The sequence below is a fragment of the Scardinius erythrophthalmus genome (assembly GCF_964197995.2).
Source record: "Scardinius erythrophthalmus genome assembly, chromosome: 14".
NCBI lineage: Eukaryota > Metazoa > Chordata > Actinopteri > Cypriniformes > Leuciscidae > Scardinius > Scardinius erythrophthalmus.
This window is the reverse complement of record NC_138234.1, coordinates 34,957,474-34,975,288: the sequence shown is the minus strand read 5'-3', so window position 1 is coordinate 34,975,288 and position 17,815 is coordinate 34,957,474. Positions and strand designations below refer to the sequence as shown.

The window sequence follows — 17,815 nt, the reverse complement described above, 5'->3', positions numbered from 1 at the left end:
CCAGAAGCACTTCTTCTAGAGTCACTATTCACTTGGCTTTAGTAGCAATAACCGTAACGCATGGCTTGAGCCGTCTTATCTGGCGAGGTTTATAAATAAAGCAGTGTGACGGTAATGTTGTACGTTTAGAAAAGCATGATATGAAAAGGTGATTCAGCTGGCAAGAGCCACAACACCAGTGTTTACAGTATACAGACACGTACGACACGGGAGATTACTTCACACAATCTGATACTGTAAGCTAGAAACGAGACCGGTTCAACACACAGGTTTCAACCAGCAGTTAAACAAGCCGACTGAAGAACTCAATGCTATAAATCAAGTATTTCAAGTAAAACAAACAAGGCGGCGTTATAAAAATGGTAGAGAAAACAATTTATAATATATCTTGAGGCATTTTCAGTCAGACATTCGCATTGGATAAAACAATCTGAAAAACTCATACACTCTGAATGATTACAGAATCAAATATAGAAGACATGCAAAAACAAGCTTATTACAACATTGAAAAGTACCACAAAATGCCAAATGTTTCCCAGCCCAAGATGATGTATGTACAGAATATACATAATTTACACCCCTTATTCTGTGGTCGGATTACGATTCGCTTGTGTACTATTAGAGCAAAGAAAACAGTGGGGTGTGCATGCTAACAAAATGGCTTTTCGCAAGATTTTCTTTCAGATATGCATTCAAACATCATCAACCTGCAATTAAATACATGATGAACATAATAAAAAGAAGTGAAATTGGTATTATGTAAACTTAAATCGTATCATCCTCGCTCTACATTCATACTGAAATGTAATGTTTAGGTAAAAACGGGCCTCATTTATGAAACAAATGTGTGCATTAATGCATTTACTTAAAAACTGTTTGGTGTGTTTCATAAGTTAGATCCTATGGCTCAAATATAACATTCAGCAAGAGATTCTATATAGATATACTGATAGAGCCAAAGCCATGAATTAAACACTATATGAAAGAGTTTTATCTACATTTACATTAAAAAGACACATAATTCAACTGGTGTTGCTCAGATTATGATGTGGGCAACAATATTGATTTTATAAAAAAAAAACCTTTATAAGATGTCCCATTGTGACTTGAGGAATACCTACTGATAAAAAAAATCCCATAGAAAAATGAGGAGGTTGTTATGGAGTGATTATGCCATCCCGAATCAGTAGCGGTTGAGTTTGTCCGGGTCATTTGATGCCATCTGGGTGAAGTCTTGGAAAATGTCCTGGTACGTTTCATCTCCTGTAAAGAGAAACCAGCTTGATTAAGAGAAGTAGAGAGTGATTGATCTGCATCAGACACGCTAAACACACACACGAGCACATGCTGTAATCTGAAGAACACACACACACACACACACACACACACACAGAGATGAGCTCCATACCTGCTCTACTTCACAGCAGAAACTCACAGAACAGCAGGAGAACGCAGGAGAAAAGAGCAAACGCAGTGTTTGAGAAGCACATGATGAGATATCAAGTATATTTATTGACTCTTTACATGATATCTATCATATAGTAGCACAGAAAATAATTCTGTGTCAAAGTGTGAAGATTTCCATGTAAAGAAACGTCACAGGAGCGACAGATGGCCACATAAAATATGTATCAGTGTGCCAAAGAAAGAGAAACAGACAGTAAATAAATGAATATACAACATTTTTAATGCTTTGCAGGATTATATATAATAATTCCATCACTTAAGGCCTTCTGAACACCTTGATGTTGCATATTAATACACCTGAGACTCTAATTTTAGACTGTGCTCTGTTGAGAGATCGCAATGATGATTTGTCGAATATAATATTTTGTTTAAGAGAGGTCACATACAGAGGTAAACGTCTGGCGAAATGAAGCAGAGGAAGAAAACGAATCGCTTGAACTGCATTGTGGGGCGTAAAGTCCAGCTCTATAGCGCCCCTCTGTGGCCGATGCAGAAACTGCAGCTCATTTGGCACTAAATATATTCATTACAACATTCAGACTGTCAAATTTCTTGTAATGTAGCTGAATAAACTTTAAGTACAATCTATTCCACAAAAAAATATATATTACTTTTTTTTTTTTTACAGGAAAAAATATATATTTTCATCAGCATCATTACTCCAGTCTTCAGTGTCACATGATCCTTCAGAAATCAGTCTAATATGATGATTTATTACCAATGTTGGAAACGGTTGTGCTGCTTAATAAAAAAAGACATCTTTTGTAACATTATCCACTACTGTTTAAAAGTTTGGGGTCAGTGCTTTTATTATTTAAACAAATTAATACTTTTATTCAGCAATGATGTGTTAAATTGATAAAAAGTGATTGTAAAGATTTCTATTGTTATAAAAGATAATAAATAACTTTCACTCATAAATCAGCATATTAGAACAATTTCTAAAGGGTCATGTGACACTGAAGACTGGAGTAATGATAAATTATATATATATATATATATATATATAAATAACCATTAATTACCATTTATCTGCATAACACAAAAGTGATTTTTAAAAAGTAAAATAAATAAATAAATAAATAAATAGAAATGGTACTTTGTGCTAAAACTGATGGTCAGTATAGATCTGTTATTAATAACAGAACATGCATTCGTAACAATGATCTATATTTTATCTATGGCCAAATGCAGTGGTCTACTCTACGTCTTCATAGATATAATAATTATAAACACACTGATTTGATTTAGACAGTTTCACTTCCCCAAGAATATATAAGAGATAAATACCAGGAATGTGTCATAAATACACTGAGCATTCATTGCACTGCTCATTCAGACAGTTTTAAGACAAATATACACTATGTAAATAAGGTGCATATGTGTTCAGCACTAAGTAACGTCACTCTTTCACAAGACTAGTTATTGCACGTGTTCCAGCGGTAACATGTAAGATGAGCCCATCCTGGGGCCGAGCGATATACTGGCTGTGTACATTCGTCTGCTACAGGTTTGTGGCGTAATGTACGTGTGCGTTAGGCGTCTCGGAGCTGCAAGCTAATGAACTCCTCCATACACTTCCGGTACTGCATTTCAGTGGGGCTGTTAGAGTTATATTGACCTGAGTGACTGTACGGGCCCTCCGACTCACGCATCTCCTCGTTCATCTTGGCCAGACGAAGCCTGTCAGCCGCACACAGGAAAGGCAAAATTCAACATTTTATGATCGACACAAATTTCTCAATAAGCATCAGACGTGTGAAAGCTAGGGGAACTTACAATGTGACAATGTCAGCGTTTGCTGCCTCGACTGCGATTGTGAGTGGCGTTTGATTCTCTGCGTCTGCTGCGTTCTGATTGGCTCCACGTTTTAGAAATAAACACACTTGTCTGTAGTAGCCAAAAAAAAGAAGAAGAGAGCATTAAACCATGATTCACAACTATGAAAAACAAAACCTGCATTGTTATGAAGTGTGTTGAGCAGAACTAACCCGGTATGGCCCAGTATAGTGGCGTGATGTAAAGGTCCTCGGCCGAGTTTGTCCAGCTGATTGACACTGGCTGAATTCTGGAGCAGGAATTCACAGGTGACGAGAGACCCCTGATACAGACACACACGAGACACTTTCAAACACGCAGTCTCTGCTGGTCTAAATAAAACAGCATTCGTCATTACGTCTGTAATGTGATGCACTTCATGTTCAAATATTAGCCAGAAATGCCTTTTGGAATAACATGCACTGATGAATCGTACAATAAGACCAGGAACACTGATTATTTTGAAAGTAAAAATCGACTTAATCTGCACAATTAATTGCTGTATGTCGACAAAAAAACACAATGCACGTGCGAAAAAAGCAATACCAAATAAAAAATAAAACAAAAGCAACAAAAAACACAAAAACATGAAACAAAAAAAGAAGCAAAACAAAATGCAAATTGCAAAATGCAAAAAAAAAAAAAAAAAAGAGTAAAATCACAAAAAAACAAAAAACAAAAAAAGACGCAAAACAAAAACGATAGCAAAACAAAACAAAATGCAAAAAAAAAAAAAAAAAAAAAAACATTATCCACTACCATTTAAAAGTTTGGTGCTTTTATTATTTAAACAAATTAATACTTTTATTCAGCAATGATGTGTTAAATTGATAAAAAGTGATTGTAAAGATTTCTATTGTTATAAAAGATTTATATTAATAAATAACTTTCACTCATAAATCAGCATATTAGAACAATTTCTAAAGGGTCATGTGACACTGAAGACTGGAGTAATGATAAATTATATATATATATATATATATATATATATATAAATAACCATTAATTACCATTTATCTGCATAACACAAAAGTGATTTTTAAAAAGTTAAATAAATAAATAAATAATAAATAAAAATGGTACTTTGTGCTAAAACTGAAGCAAAACAAAATGCAAATTGCAAAATGCAAAAAAAAAGAGTAAAATCACAAAAAAACAAAAAACAAAAAAAGACGCAAAACAAAAACGATAGCAAAACAAAACAAAATGCAAAAAAAAAAGTAAATCATAAAACAAAAAACAAATCAAAACATGAAACAAAAAAATGCAAAAAACAACAAAAACAAAATGCAAAAAAAAAAAAAAAAAAAATCACAAAACAAAAAACACAAAATAAAACAAGAACAAACAAAAAAGAAGCAAAACAAAAACGATAGCAAAACAAAATGCAAAACAAAACCTAAATAAAAACAAACCACAAAAAAGCTAAACAAAAACACACCAAAAATTAAAATCATGAAAAACTAAACAAAAACAAAATAAAAAACAAACCAAATCATGAAACAAAAACAATGCAAAAAACAACAAAAAACCCCAACAGAAAGAGTGTAAGCATTGTGAAGGTGGTGTGTGACCAGCATGAAACACAGAAACTCAATCCCTGAGTGTGTGCGAGAGTCTCCTCACCCCATGGACGGCCATGATGAGCGGCGTCCGGTTCCCGTCGTCTGTGTTGGTCCAGTTCACTTCTCCCCCGTGCGCGAGGGCTTCGGCCATGTCGGGGAGGCTGCGTGAGAACGAGGCCCAGTACAGCTGCAGGCCTGAGGTGAACTGCTTCGGCTCGCAGAACACCACCACAGCCTTCCCAGGACACTCCTCTGGAGGATCTGAACCACAGCATGGGCAAACTACTCACAAGCGGAACAATGACTCTAATGCTCTGTTATCTAGAGCCGCAATAACTGAAGAACTGTGCAACACTAACAATACTGTCTTGTTTATTACTGTGAAGCTGATTGGTATAAATGAATAAATGTGACATGACTTGACTATGGGGCAAGTGTGAGGCGTAAAGTTTACTGAAGCTCAAAAGCCCCTGGGTCACGCTCTAATTTCCTTGATGGAAAAGACAATGTCTCGACATTGTGCTAAATAACTTTTATATTTGTTCATAAACAAGTTTATATCTTAAAGTCAGAACTGCAAGATGCAAATACAAAAAAGAATTGCAAGAGGCAAAAAAATGTCTAGCAATTGAGAGTTTATAGTTAAACTCGGAATTATGGGGGAAAAGTCAGAATTGTCAAAGTTGGAATTGCAGGAAAAGAGTCGAGTTTATATCGGAATTGCAAGAAATAAAAAGACTAAACTGTTAGCTATAAACTTGTAATTGTGAGAAAAAAGTCTGAATTTCAAGTTAAAAATTTGGAATTGCGAGAAATAAGTCAGACCTGCAAGTTATAAACCTGGAATTGCAAGTAAAAAGTCTGAATGAATGTGAGTTTATATTGAAATTGCAAGAGAAAAGTCTGAATTGCAAGCTATAACCTTGGAATTGTGAGGAAAAGTTTATATAAGAATTGCGAGAAAAATGTCAGAATTCTGAGATAAAAAATTGAAATTACCTTTTCATTAGATATTTTTATCTTATATCTTATTTTTTATCTTTATCTTATTTTTATCTAAATATTATTATTATTAGTTTATAGTCATATTGACATATAACCACAAATTTTAGGCCAAGTTTTACAAACAAGGACAAAACGTGGAGTTTCTTTTTTTTAAAATCAAATTTTAAAATCACAATTTTTATGAGAAAAAAAACCCGGAATTTTTTTTAAATCAACAATGCGATGCTATTTTTCCCTCAAATGTTGCATCCTTCCGGAAGTATTTTTCCCTGAAGCTCAGACTGACCCGTGTTGTTCGGCGTGTTGGAGGCGGCACTCGTGCTTAACATCTCTCCGCTTCCATCTGATTGGTTCTGCACTTCACCGTCTGTACTTTTCACTGCCAAACAGAGATCAACTTACAGACTGACTCTGTAATACAGTACGCAAACCAGCAACATCACGAAACATAGCGTGAAACAAAACATGAAAACAAATAGAAACACAAAAAACATTCAAAGGAGAAAACAAATAGGCATGAGCGATGTTAAAGTTTCTTACAAAGAAACATGTGATGGGATGTTGAGCGATGGAGAGACGCTGCAATGTTTCCTTCACAGAAAACCCACCCGGGTGTTGATTGAGCAAATTTCAGAATTTTACTTCAATTTAAAACTTTATTCTATCTTGAACTGACGTAGCAAATAGGATGCGAAACTACTGAATTTGAATGTAAACAATGAGAAAATGGAGGGAAAACACTCCAGAGAGATTAAAGCGTAATGAATAATCAACATTTGAAATCTCAATATCAGAAATTTGTGTTGGTACATCTCAATATAACAATCAACAGATTAAAATTTTATTTTATTGTCAGTATTTATGTGCTATGTAAGTTTTTTTAATTTATTTTTTACAATTTGTGGTGCTTATGGGGAATTTAAAATCTGTTTAATTGTGGTGCTTTTGTCAGCATTGAACTTTTAATTTTTTTTTAAGAAATATGTCTAATCAGTTAAAGAAATGTATCTACAAGTGAGAACTTATTTGAAACTAAAAGCATTTATTATTAAAAATAAGATATCTATAGTGCACAGTTAAAAGTTGCACATTGATGAAACGAAAATAAAATATAACAAAAACAATCTTCCTTTGTGATATATAAATATATAAAAAACAACTTCCCTTTGTCATCAAGTCGACTTGTGTATTAAAGTGTTTATTAAGAAATATGACTAATCAGTTAAAAAAATCTATATTTTAGACAATAAATTGGCATAATCAGTCAAAATGATTTATAATTAAGAGTAATATAATTCTTGCTAGTTAATGACATTTGTTTTGTCAAAAATTTGTATGACAGCGTTGATTTTTTTTTATTCATTCAGTAAATTTCTCATCCTGTAGGATCTGTGACGAGTTCAACTCAAATCCACACTTGTGAACTGGAAGCGAGTCGGTGACATGGTGAATTTTGCTCAACCGTGACACTGAATAAGACACAGACAGCTGTACTTACAGCGGCGAGGCTTGGCGGAGGAGTTAAAGTAGGAGAAGAGAGAATCAAGCTCATCTACACAGAAGAGAGACTCGTGGTGCGCTTCAGCAGGGTAGGGTCACAGAGAGGGGCAGAAACACAGAGTAAAGCACTTCATTGAGCCCGCGGCCCCGTTCACAACGTCAGATAGAGGTCTGCTAGAGGTCTGCTAGAGGTCTGATCATAGACAGTAAAGAAGTGGACAGAGCCATCTCATTGGAACTCAATTGAGACAAGTGAAGCCCATTTTTAGCAATTTTTTAGGACTTCTGTTCCTGACGCGCAGACTCAAACCGACTCAAACTGAGCTTGACGACGTAGATGTGACGTGAGCAACCCGTCTGTCTTCTAGTGGCTGTGGCAAGAGAAATCTGAATCATTCCCTTCCGAATCTTGCAGAGATGGAGATTGTGAGTAGGAGCTGTCCATGAGCTAGGAGCAGGAGACACTTTTGCTAGGTATTCTGATTAATTATTTTGTCATTTTGCCTCCACGTCCCCCCGATTGCCCGCGAGCTTCTCCTCCTGTCCATACGGTAATCTCTCTACTGTGCGACAGAGAGTCGCTTGGTTATGATGCAATCGTTAGCCTACTTTTACAAAAACTGCTTCTACGGGGCCATAACATAAGCTACAAGGTAATGGAGCATTTTATACATTGTCGTGTTTCTTTAGAAATAAATAATGGACAAATGGAGTCTTCAAACGCCTCAGATGTGAAGTTATTCGCTGTCAAAGTGACGCCAGAATTAATGGGAGTCAATGGAATGCTAACAGCAGGTGATGGTCTGCTACAAGATGGTGGCACGCGGCCGGCTTTAACTTCCGGTCGACTTCCTTCCCGCTTGGGTCTGATAGAGGTCAGCTAGAGGTCAGCTAGAGGTCAGCTAGAGGTCTGCTAGAGGTCAGCTAGAGGTCAGCTAGAGGTCTGCTAGAGGTCTGCTAGAGGTCTGATAGTGGTCTGATAGATAGAGGTCAGCTAGAGGTCAGCTAGAGGTCAGCTAGAGGTCTGCTAGAGGTCAGCTAGAGGTCAGCTAGAGGTCAGCTAGAGGTCAGCTAGAGGTCTGCTAGAGGTCTGATAGTGGTCTGATAGTGGTCTGATAGATAGAGGTCAGCTAGAGGTCTGCTAGATAGAGGTCTGCTAGAGGTCAGCTAGAGGTCTGATAAGAGGTCAGCTAGAGGTCTGCTAGAGGTCAGCTAGAGGTCTGCTAGAGGTCAGCTAGAGGTCAGCTAGAGGTCTGATAAGAGGTCAGCAAGAGGTCTGCTAGAGGTCTGCTAGATAGAGGTCTGCTAGAGGTCAGCTAGAGGTCTGATAAGAGGTCAGCTAGAGGTCTGCTAGAGGTCAGCTAGAGGTCTGCTAGAGGTCAGCTAGAGGTCAGCTAGAGGTCTGATAAGAGGTCTGCTAGAGGTCTGCTAGAGGTCAGCTAGAGGTCAGCTAGAGGTCTGATAAGAGGTCAGCTAGAGGTCTGCTAGAGGTCAGCTAGAGGTCTGCTAGAGGTCAGCAAGAGGTCAGCAAGAGGTCTGATAGAGGTCAGCTAGAGGTCTGATAAGAGGTCAGCAAGTGGTCTGCTAGAGGTCTGCTAGATAGAGGTCTGCTAGAGGCCTGATAGAGGTCTGCTAGATAGAGGTCTGCTAGAGGTCTGCTAGAGGTCTGCTAGATAGAGGTCTGCTAGAGGTCTGATAGAGGTCTGCTAGAGGTCAGCAAGAGGTCTGCTAGAGGTCAGCAAGAGGTCTGCTAGAGGTCTGCTAGAGGTCAGCAAGAGGTCTGCTAGAGGTCAGCAAGAGGTCTGCTAGAGGTCTGCTAGAGGTCAGCAAGAGGTCTGCTAGAGGTCAGCAAGAGGTCTGCTAGAGGTCTGCTAGAGGTCAGCAAGAGGTCTGCTAGAGGTCAGCAAGAGGTCTGCTAGAGGTCTGCTAGATAGAGGTCTGCTAGAGGTCTGATAGAGGTCTGCTAGATAGAGGTCTGCTAGAGGTCTGATAGAGGTCTGCTAGAGGTCAGCAAGAGGTCTGCTAGAGGTCAGCAAGAGGTCTGCTAGAGGTCTGCTAGAGGTCAGCAAGAGGTCTGCTAGAGGTCAGCAAGAGGTCTGCTAGAGGTCAGCAAGAGGTCTGCTAGAGGTCTGCTAGAGGTCTGCTAGAGGTCAGCTAGAGGTCTGATAGATAGAGGTCTGCTAGAGGTCAGCTAGAGGTCTGCTAGAGGTCTGCTAGAGGTCAGCTAGAGGTCTGCTAGAGGTCAGCCAGAGGTCAGCCAGAGGTCTGCTAGAGGTCAGCAAGAGGTCTGATAGAGGTCAGCTAGAGGTCAGCAAGAGGTCTGATAGAGGTCTGATAGATAGAGGTCTGCTAGAGGTCAGCTAGAGGTCAGCAAAAGGTCTGCTAGAGGTCAAATAGAGGTCAGCAAGAGGTCTGATAGAGGTCAGCTAGAGGTCAGCAAGAGGTCTGGTCAGATAGAGGTCTCCTCGGGTCCTGAGATCTGTACCCGACCCCAATCACTTCTTACCACAGATCTATATGATGACTGATCGCTCCTTTTGCTCTAAACTGCCATCACCGGAAGTGTCCGAGCGGCCATCTTACTATTCCCTACAGAGGGCATCATTGAGTTACAGCCAAAACATCGACCTACAAACACCCGATTTGCAGCGTCTCAGTCGCACAGGATTAGTTTTATGACATATATATGTAAATTAATTGTTCTGATGTTATCTGTAATGGTCTTTTCGGAGAGTACTGAAATAGTTAATGTGGGTGTGTCTTACTGCACACTTCCCACACAGGTAACCGGCCGAACACAAAAATAAGATTTATATATTTATAAATATGTACGCAATTATGGAGGAAATATTAAACATGAACATATATGATTAATTGATTAGTTGCAGACATTGATTTGAATAGCCTAATATTAATACAAGCTATTTCTTTACCTTATTGGGATTTAAATTAGGAATCGATAAGCAGAATCAGAATCTAGACTAAAACACTTCAAACGATACCCAACCAGGTCGGACCTCTGGTTTTCGTATTGAAGTGGACCCTTGTAGACCTCTACCATGAACATCTGTCTATGGTGATTACACCACTTGGATGATGATATGATCATACCAGCTAAACGGGGCCATGGCAGGACAAAGCAAAGGTTAAATTGAATCAGCAGAGGGTCCAGTTGCAGGATAGAGACGACGGCTCACATTGGGTTTGATCAGACCCGATGATCAACTCACCAGAGGAACCCGAGGCTGGATGGGGTTTTGACGTTGACGGCCCACTTGTAGGTTGGGCATCCGAGCAGTCGCTGAGACATTTATCTTGTTTACTCAGTGATAAAACCTTCTGTCTGATCTCATCTTCTGACCGTCTCTGTACAAACCTTCGCTCCACATACTTGGCTTTAATGTAGGCCTCCACCTCATGCCTGTGGGTCACAAGACACAAACGCAGAGCTTTTACAGTTGAAAACGCTTTTTTGTTTTCCAATAGGAGATGTATAAAGTAATCTCGGTTTTAACAATTACAATTGAATTATTTAATGCTTTTGAAATCAGTCTCTTCTGCTCAACAAGGCTGAATTTATTTGATCCAAAATACAGTAAAAACGCTAATGAAATATTATTATAATAAAAAAAAAACAGTTTTCTGTGTGAATATATTGTTAAACTAATTTATTCCTGTGATTTATTTATTTATTTTTACCTGGGATCTCCTGGTTGTGGTTTTCTGGCTCCTAGTTCTTCTCGTCGAGCCTCGTAGATCTGATTTATGACACCATTTCCCAGCTCACACATCAGCTTAATAAAAAAATAACTCTATTATTCATTCATATATAAGAACTGGAGCAGTCCAAAACACTGGACCATTTTAGAATGAGAAAAAAATCCTCTTGAAAAATGTTCAGTTAAAACTTTGACAGAAACGAAGAAGTCTCTTTTTCCTATTTGAACAGACAGACGAACTCAGCAAACCTAAAATCTGGTGCAATCGCACTCCGCATGTCTGAAAACGATCTGTGAATTCACGTGTACGAGGTAATGAGATGTTCATGAGATGAAAGAGATGGACAGATGTTCATATGCTCTAACAACCATCTGTCGACCCCTATCCATATGTTCATTATGCTGGGACTGAAGCCTCGTGTCTCACCTTGAGCAGTTCAGGCTCCCATGTGTCCAGCGTCAGGGATCTGACCTTAGAGAAATGAACTCCAAGACTCCTGACAAACAAAACATATATTTTATAAAATATATAGTACACTCAAGTAGTGGTAAAACAGATATTTGCCTTTTTTTATTATCAGCATTTATATTTTTCTGTTCGGCTGATGTGATGGCTTTAATTTTAACAGTGTGTGGGACTTTTATTTTGACAGCACAATACGTATTTGAATATCTAATGAAGATTTAATTTCACAAACTTAGGCAAATTTAGCTGTGAGATCTTCTTAGTCCTGCATAAAAACGTGAACTGCGATCCACACACTTTAAACCCTAGATTTCAAACTATGCTGCGCTATATTCAGTTGCCCACTATGTCATACTCACTGTGTGCTGTGTGTAAAATTAGCGTTCATTTTGCTAACGAAAAATTTGTCGAAGAGCTCTTTTCCCATGACTAAGACGACGAGACGAGAATAAGGTCATTAAACGATTCAACTGCGTCTGTATCAATATTGTTGTTGAAAAAAGACAAGCATAAAATGTAGTTTAAAAAAGTGATAACTGCCAAAATCTCTCTTTATTTTTGCCAGGAAAAAAGGAGACAAAATATTACAGACTGATGTTCAAGCCTCTACTAAAAGCTTTCATGTTTGCGGTTGCCAGACGTTAAGAGCTTAAATCCCCCAATCAGAGCTGTTCTATTAAAAGTATACATCTTCTGCCTGGTGTTTTACTTAACAGTAGGAATCTGCTCAGCCACCCTGCTCTCTAAAATATCAGCACCAGCCATCAAACATCGGTCGCCCACTACATTGCAGAATAAGTGCGGTGAAGCGCACCTGTGTATCCCGGAGCACTGTATGCAGAGGGTGATGCCCAGGTTGATGCTGGCCCAGCACGGGTCGGGTTGCCCACAGTCGCAGCAGCTGCTGTTCCCAGCGATGGCCATGACCTTCTGCAGCGCACCGTCCCCCTTCAGAGACTTCTCCTTCGCTTCGCCCGCTGAGTCCAGGCTGCCTGTAGAGGTGGACGACTTTCTGTCCATCTTCTGCAAACACATGCCACTGTTACACTGAGCTCCTCCAGCTGGGCGTGAGTGAGCTGAAAGCGGGGTAAAGCGTGGTACCTCTGCGTCCTCTGCGCGGTCCCTGAAGGCTGTGGCGATGCTGTTCTGGACGGCTTTGATCCAGGCCTGCCTGAGTTTCTCAGAGTCCGCTTGCATCATACAGCTCCTTTAAGAGAAAGAACATCAGCTATCTGACATATGCACTGCGAAATAACCAGACAAGAATCAGTGTTGTCTTTTTTAAGTGAAAAACTAAAAAGAAAAAAGTGCCAATTTTTTGGGCATAAACCATGAAATGTATTTGTTTTTTCTGCACAATGGATTAGAAAAAAACTATTCAAAATGTATTCTATGAACATGTTTTTTTTCCAAATCTAATTAAAGAAATTTAGTTTGTAGGATGTTCGGGTATTTTTACTGGGAAACAAAACTTAATATTTAACAAAATTTATAAAATAGTTTAAGTATACTGTCCATTTTCTATTTAATTTTGGTAATTTTGTTATGTGCTTTTGTTATTTTTTTATTTATTTTTTTTTTATTTCAGTTAGTTGCCAAATCAAAGGTTTTTCATTAAACACTTAATTGCAATATTCCAATTTTATTTCTCTTTCTTTTTTATAGTTTTAGTTAACAATAAAAACATTGGTTAAAGTGATTGGGACATTAGTAACAAATGCGCACACTGGACTTTTTACGCACTAGTATTTTGCATATTACCAGCAATTTCCACTGTCACAGCTATATGACAAAAATATAAATATATAATGACAAAATGAAAAATAAATAACTATTGGAATTGTGTTTCAAAATCAATTTTTAGTAGAAATGACACTCTACCATCATATATAAAGTGCCCTCCTCTAATATTGGCACCCTTGGTAAATATGAGCAAAGGCGGCTGTGAAAATAAATCTGCATTGTTTATCCTTTTAATCTAATTCTAACCATTCATTGAGGCAAAACAATTGAAAGTGGGGGGAAACTCTCATTATGAAATAAAAGTTCACGTTGGCCACAATTATTGGCGCCCAATCATTGCAACGTCCTTTTCTCGTTATAGGAGAGTTTCTCCTATAATCAGAGATCATTCCTCCATGCATATGACATATTTATGTGTAGATAATATATATATATATATATATATATATATATATATAGGTAACAGACAATTATTTGATAAAGTAGGTGTTTTGTGTTTCTTTGCAAAAATAAAACTGACCAGCGTGATCATAATTGTGTGCTTTTACTCACTTGGTTGGAGAAACCACTTCAAAACAAAACCTGCGCTCGATGTCCTCGCAGTGTTTGACGGTGCACAAGCGCAAGTCTTCCACCACAACTGTAGGGTTATCCTGAAACACAACACCACAACCACTGCTAAACACAGTTTAAAAACTCTTGCTCGTTCTTTTCTATCATCCAAGGATTACCTTAAATTTCTTTTGGTACACCAGCTGATTGTTCTGAATTGAGAACCATCGCCTGCAAAGAAAACGCAATTAGCAACGATGACAAATGTGTGTGTGTGTGCTCACCTGGAAGACACAGTATGATGTCTCGTCACTGACCTGTTCCATGTTTTGAAGGCGTTACTGGCCCTCTTGAACAGATATCCCTCCATGACAATCCCATTCTCTGCATCCACATTGTACTCCAGCTTAGTGTCGTCATTTGAGAAGTCCTGAGCAGAAAAGGCAAAAAAACAATCAATAATAATACTGTATAAACACTCCACACACATTTTGGCTGATGCACACCCAATGTTTTGCTAATGGACGATAGACAGACGATAAAAGCGTAAGATCACAAGAAGAAAACCATTAAACCACTTGAACTTAGCCTCTGTTAGATCATGAGGTGTCTCGGGTCTCGAACCTTCTGGATACCAGATCTTTAACGGATTAGTTCATCAAAAGTCGAAAATCGTTCACCCTTATGTTGTTCCAAACTCGTATGACTTTCCTTCTAAAGGTGAATTTTTGACGTTTCTGAAGAGAGTTTAGAGGTCGTACCAACAAAATAAATGTCAAAAAGTCTGTCAAAAGCCAATGCCATTTGACAGTACAGCCAAACATCATTGGCTCTGGAGTGTCATGTGACCAAACGTCAAATCTAAAGCAGCCTGTCTAATAATACCATATTTTCATATTCACTTTATTAAAGGAAATGAGCAGCGTGTGCATTCTTCAAAGGTTCTACTTTTGCGATTGTAAATGTGACCGATTTAGACTAGAAAAGGCCAATTACTAATACCATTAATTAGATGTACTGTATCTATAGTGAATTTAAATATAGTGCACTGTAAGATATCTAGCCACTGGTTCTCGTTCACGGTAAGGATTATCCTGGAGATGTCATGAGAGCTCAGACTAGTTAAGTCCAGCCCAGCTGAGCTCAGACTAGCAAAGCCCCAGTAATACTAGAGCCGTCACCGGATCCCGTGTTTGTGTGGCTGGTTGGTGATGGAGTGAAACTCAAACAGCTGAAGACAGATAAGTGTGACATACTAGTAGATGAGGTAAGTTTACAGCCTGACCCGTATGTGCTGCGTGAATCCAGTTTGATCGGCTCTTAGATACTCTTACGTCACATGATCTCCAGTGAACAGGGGAGAGCAGAACACACGAGTGTGTTTGCTCTGAAATAATTCAGCACCCGTTTTAAGTGTGCCTGCTAACAAAATGCTTGAGAATGCAACGATTATTGTATTTTAATATTAATTAGGATACTTTTACAATATTTATTAATCTAGGTTAACATTCTAGGTTATATTTATACATTTAAGTTCTATACATTAAAGTTTTATTATTTGTTTTTTATGAACAAATATGAATTAACAAAATCATATTTATAATAGATTCTGTCAAAAAAAAAAAGATGCCTAATGCATTAATTAATGTTAACAAATGGAACCGTATAGTAAAGTGATACCAAAAATGTTATTGCCTTATATCCATGTTGCAGAAATATATAACTACAGGACTTAATTTGATTAACTAATTTTAAAATAGTTATTTATTTATTGTTGTTTAAACAAACACACACACAATAATATGAATTCATTTAAGAGTTACAACACTCTGCAGTGTGAACAGAAAGTGGACTGAGACCAGAAGTGGCTAAAATGAGATCTGAATCCACTTTCAAGGCCAGTGACAGTATGAACGCTAACAGAACTGGGTTCTTTGTCACTTTATGATCCACAGCTACAACAATCCTCCTCTACGCGAACTCCAGACCACGACATTCAGTGTGACCCTTCACTTGTGTGTTCACTGTGGGACCCTTCACTTATGTGTTCACGAAAAACGGACACGACAGCACCAACTGTTATTAAAAAGCAGATTCGGTTTCCATTTCTTTGTAACCTGATCAATCCATGAGCTGATACGTGAGCCTGCCTGCTTAATATATACAGGGTGGCAGGAACAAAGATTGAGGCTCCAGCTGTTCCCAAAAGCCCAGAGTACCCCGCTGTACCTGCAGCTCTTCTTATCTCCGCTACTACAGCCAGAAGCAGAACACAACTCAATGAAGGCGCAGAGCAAGTCATGTTGTGTTTTCTAGAGTTTAGATATCATACTGTGTAGGCTGAACATACTTTATATTGCAAAGTCAAAAAATTCTTAAGTAGTCCAGCAGTCTTGTTTAAAAACTATTTATTTTATTGAAAATGATCAACATTAAGTGACACTGGAACATGAATTTACATTTTAAAAAATGAGGACCTTGCCTTTTTTTCTTTTATATATATATTTATATTTTCCTTGATGGTTAAACTACTTGACTTTCTGAGTCATTAAATGTAACTTATTCTTCCAAAAATGTTCATCTTTTCATCATAATGGACATCCGTATTTGTCACTGACCTAATATTCATTTGAACACAGCACTTCCAGACACAAAAGCTGATCACTAGATACATTAAAATGAACCAAAGCAAAACCTGTACTATGACATAGTATCATTATGAAAATCCCATCTTGATGAAGTAATGCTACATTAAATAAACAAACCACATCAGAACCAGCAAACCAAACAACTGATTACACAGGATGACCAGACGTCTAAATGAAAAAAAAATCATAATTTAGGCAAGATGTCACACCAAGCGGCAATAGGAGACGTTCGCATTTATCACCTCTCAAAGTAAACAACAAAAACAAAACAAATAGTAAGATTAACTCACCAGATACCACACATAGTGGAACCTGCTGAAGATCTTCATGCCGAAGAGAGAAGTGTGTGTGTTTCATCTAACTTCCAAACATTACTGTGACAGTCTACGATCACCTGACCTGAAATGAGCCTCTACACACTCAACGTTACGCGTGTATGAGAATGAACGTCCATGTATATGAAGACTGAGACGGGCATAAGCCTTGGTAACCATTGCTGGCTCCTCCCCTTCAGGAACGCTCTAGTATATGTGTGTGTGTGTGATGTATGAATTCATTAACTGTGGCTCATGGGTTGGATTCACCAATCCAAGAAGAGCATTAAACATTTACACTGTCGGCAGTGCACTTGTTTTGAGTATTTTCTTCCAGAGTGCAAGTACGATAGTGTGATTAACTCTTTATTATACAGTTACAACCAACATAAACAAACTTCAATGTGTTTTTGACAACTTGTGAATGATTATTAAACAGGGCTGTCAATGTTAACACATGCAATTAATAAAACAATCCTTAAAGCGTTCAAATAATTGGACACACTGTGTTTTCAGTGAATTATTCACTCAGTGTGTGTTTCGCTTTAAAGCACAAGCTCGTCATATTCTGTGATGTTTCCGAAGAGCACGAGAGCTCACACACCGCTGTATGGCCAGATGATACACACACTACATTTCTCTGCTGGATAAAGCAAAACAGCGTCTCGCTAGTAAAGCTTTGATGGATTAGGATTGAAATCAAGGTAAAGGCGATTGCAGTGACGTACAGGAGTCGTACAGTAAGCACGCGCGAGTCCGTTATTACTGATGCACAAACAAACCGTGTGTGTGTGTGTGCTCTCGACGCACTGATCACACACTGTATTTATGCACGACACATTTCAGGTTGTTTCCACACACATTCAGGAGAATGGTTTGATCTGTCATGTGTGTGTTGCTGTGTTTAGTAATTCTGAATGGATCCGTATACTGTGTGAATGCAGTCAGGTCAAGGCTGATGGCTGGTTTAGGGTTTGGGGGCGGGGGGCGTCTCCATGTGGTCCAGTTCAGTCTCGCA

The 17,815-nt window shown here is 38.3% G+C and overlaps 1 protein-coding gene across 4 annotated transcripts in view; it reads right to left on the bottom strand.

Annotated features, from left to right (window-relative positions):
- Nucleotides 1-360: 360 nt before the first annotated feature.
- Nucleotides 361-17,815, bottom strand: part of LOC308702380 (arf-GAP with coiled-coil, ANK repeat and PH domain-containing protein 2) — a 42,713-nt gene continuing 25,258 nt past the window's right edge. Inside the window, exons 10-24 of one of the 4 annotated variants that reach the window (XM_081385190.1) lie at nt 14,153-14,265; nt 14,015-14,066; nt 13,836-13,936; nt 12,642-12,747; nt 12,355-12,563; nt 11,502-11,571; nt 11,055-11,149; nt 10,586-10,776; nt 7,354-7,434; nt 6,142-6,234; nt 4,912-5,111; nt 3,459-3,568; nt 3,247-3,357; nt 3,089-3,150; nt 361-1,263 (exon numbers count right to left, since the gene is read on the bottom strand). In XM_081385190.1, the coding sequence (XP_081241316.1) occupies nt 1,184-1,263; nt 3,089-3,150; nt 3,247-3,357; nt 3,459-3,568; nt 4,912-5,111; nt 6,142-6,234; nt 7,354-7,434; nt 10,586-10,776; nt 11,055-11,149; nt 11,502-11,571; nt 12,355-12,563; nt 12,642-12,747; nt 13,836-13,936; nt 14,015-14,066; nt 14,153-14,265 (1,674 nt within the window). In that variant the 3' untranslated portion in view covers nt 361-1,183. Of the gene's footprint in view, nt 1,264-2,867; nt 3,151-3,246; nt 3,358-3,458; nt 3,569-4,911; nt 5,112-6,141; nt 6,235-7,353; nt 7,435-10,585; nt 10,777-11,054; nt 11,150-11,501; nt 11,572-12,354; nt 12,564-12,641; nt 12,748-13,835; nt 13,937-14,014; nt 14,067-14,152; nt 14,266-17,815 lie in introns of those variants that run through there. The other 3 variants (XM_081385189.1, XM_081385191.1, XM_081385188.1) reach the window with 3 other exon arrangements.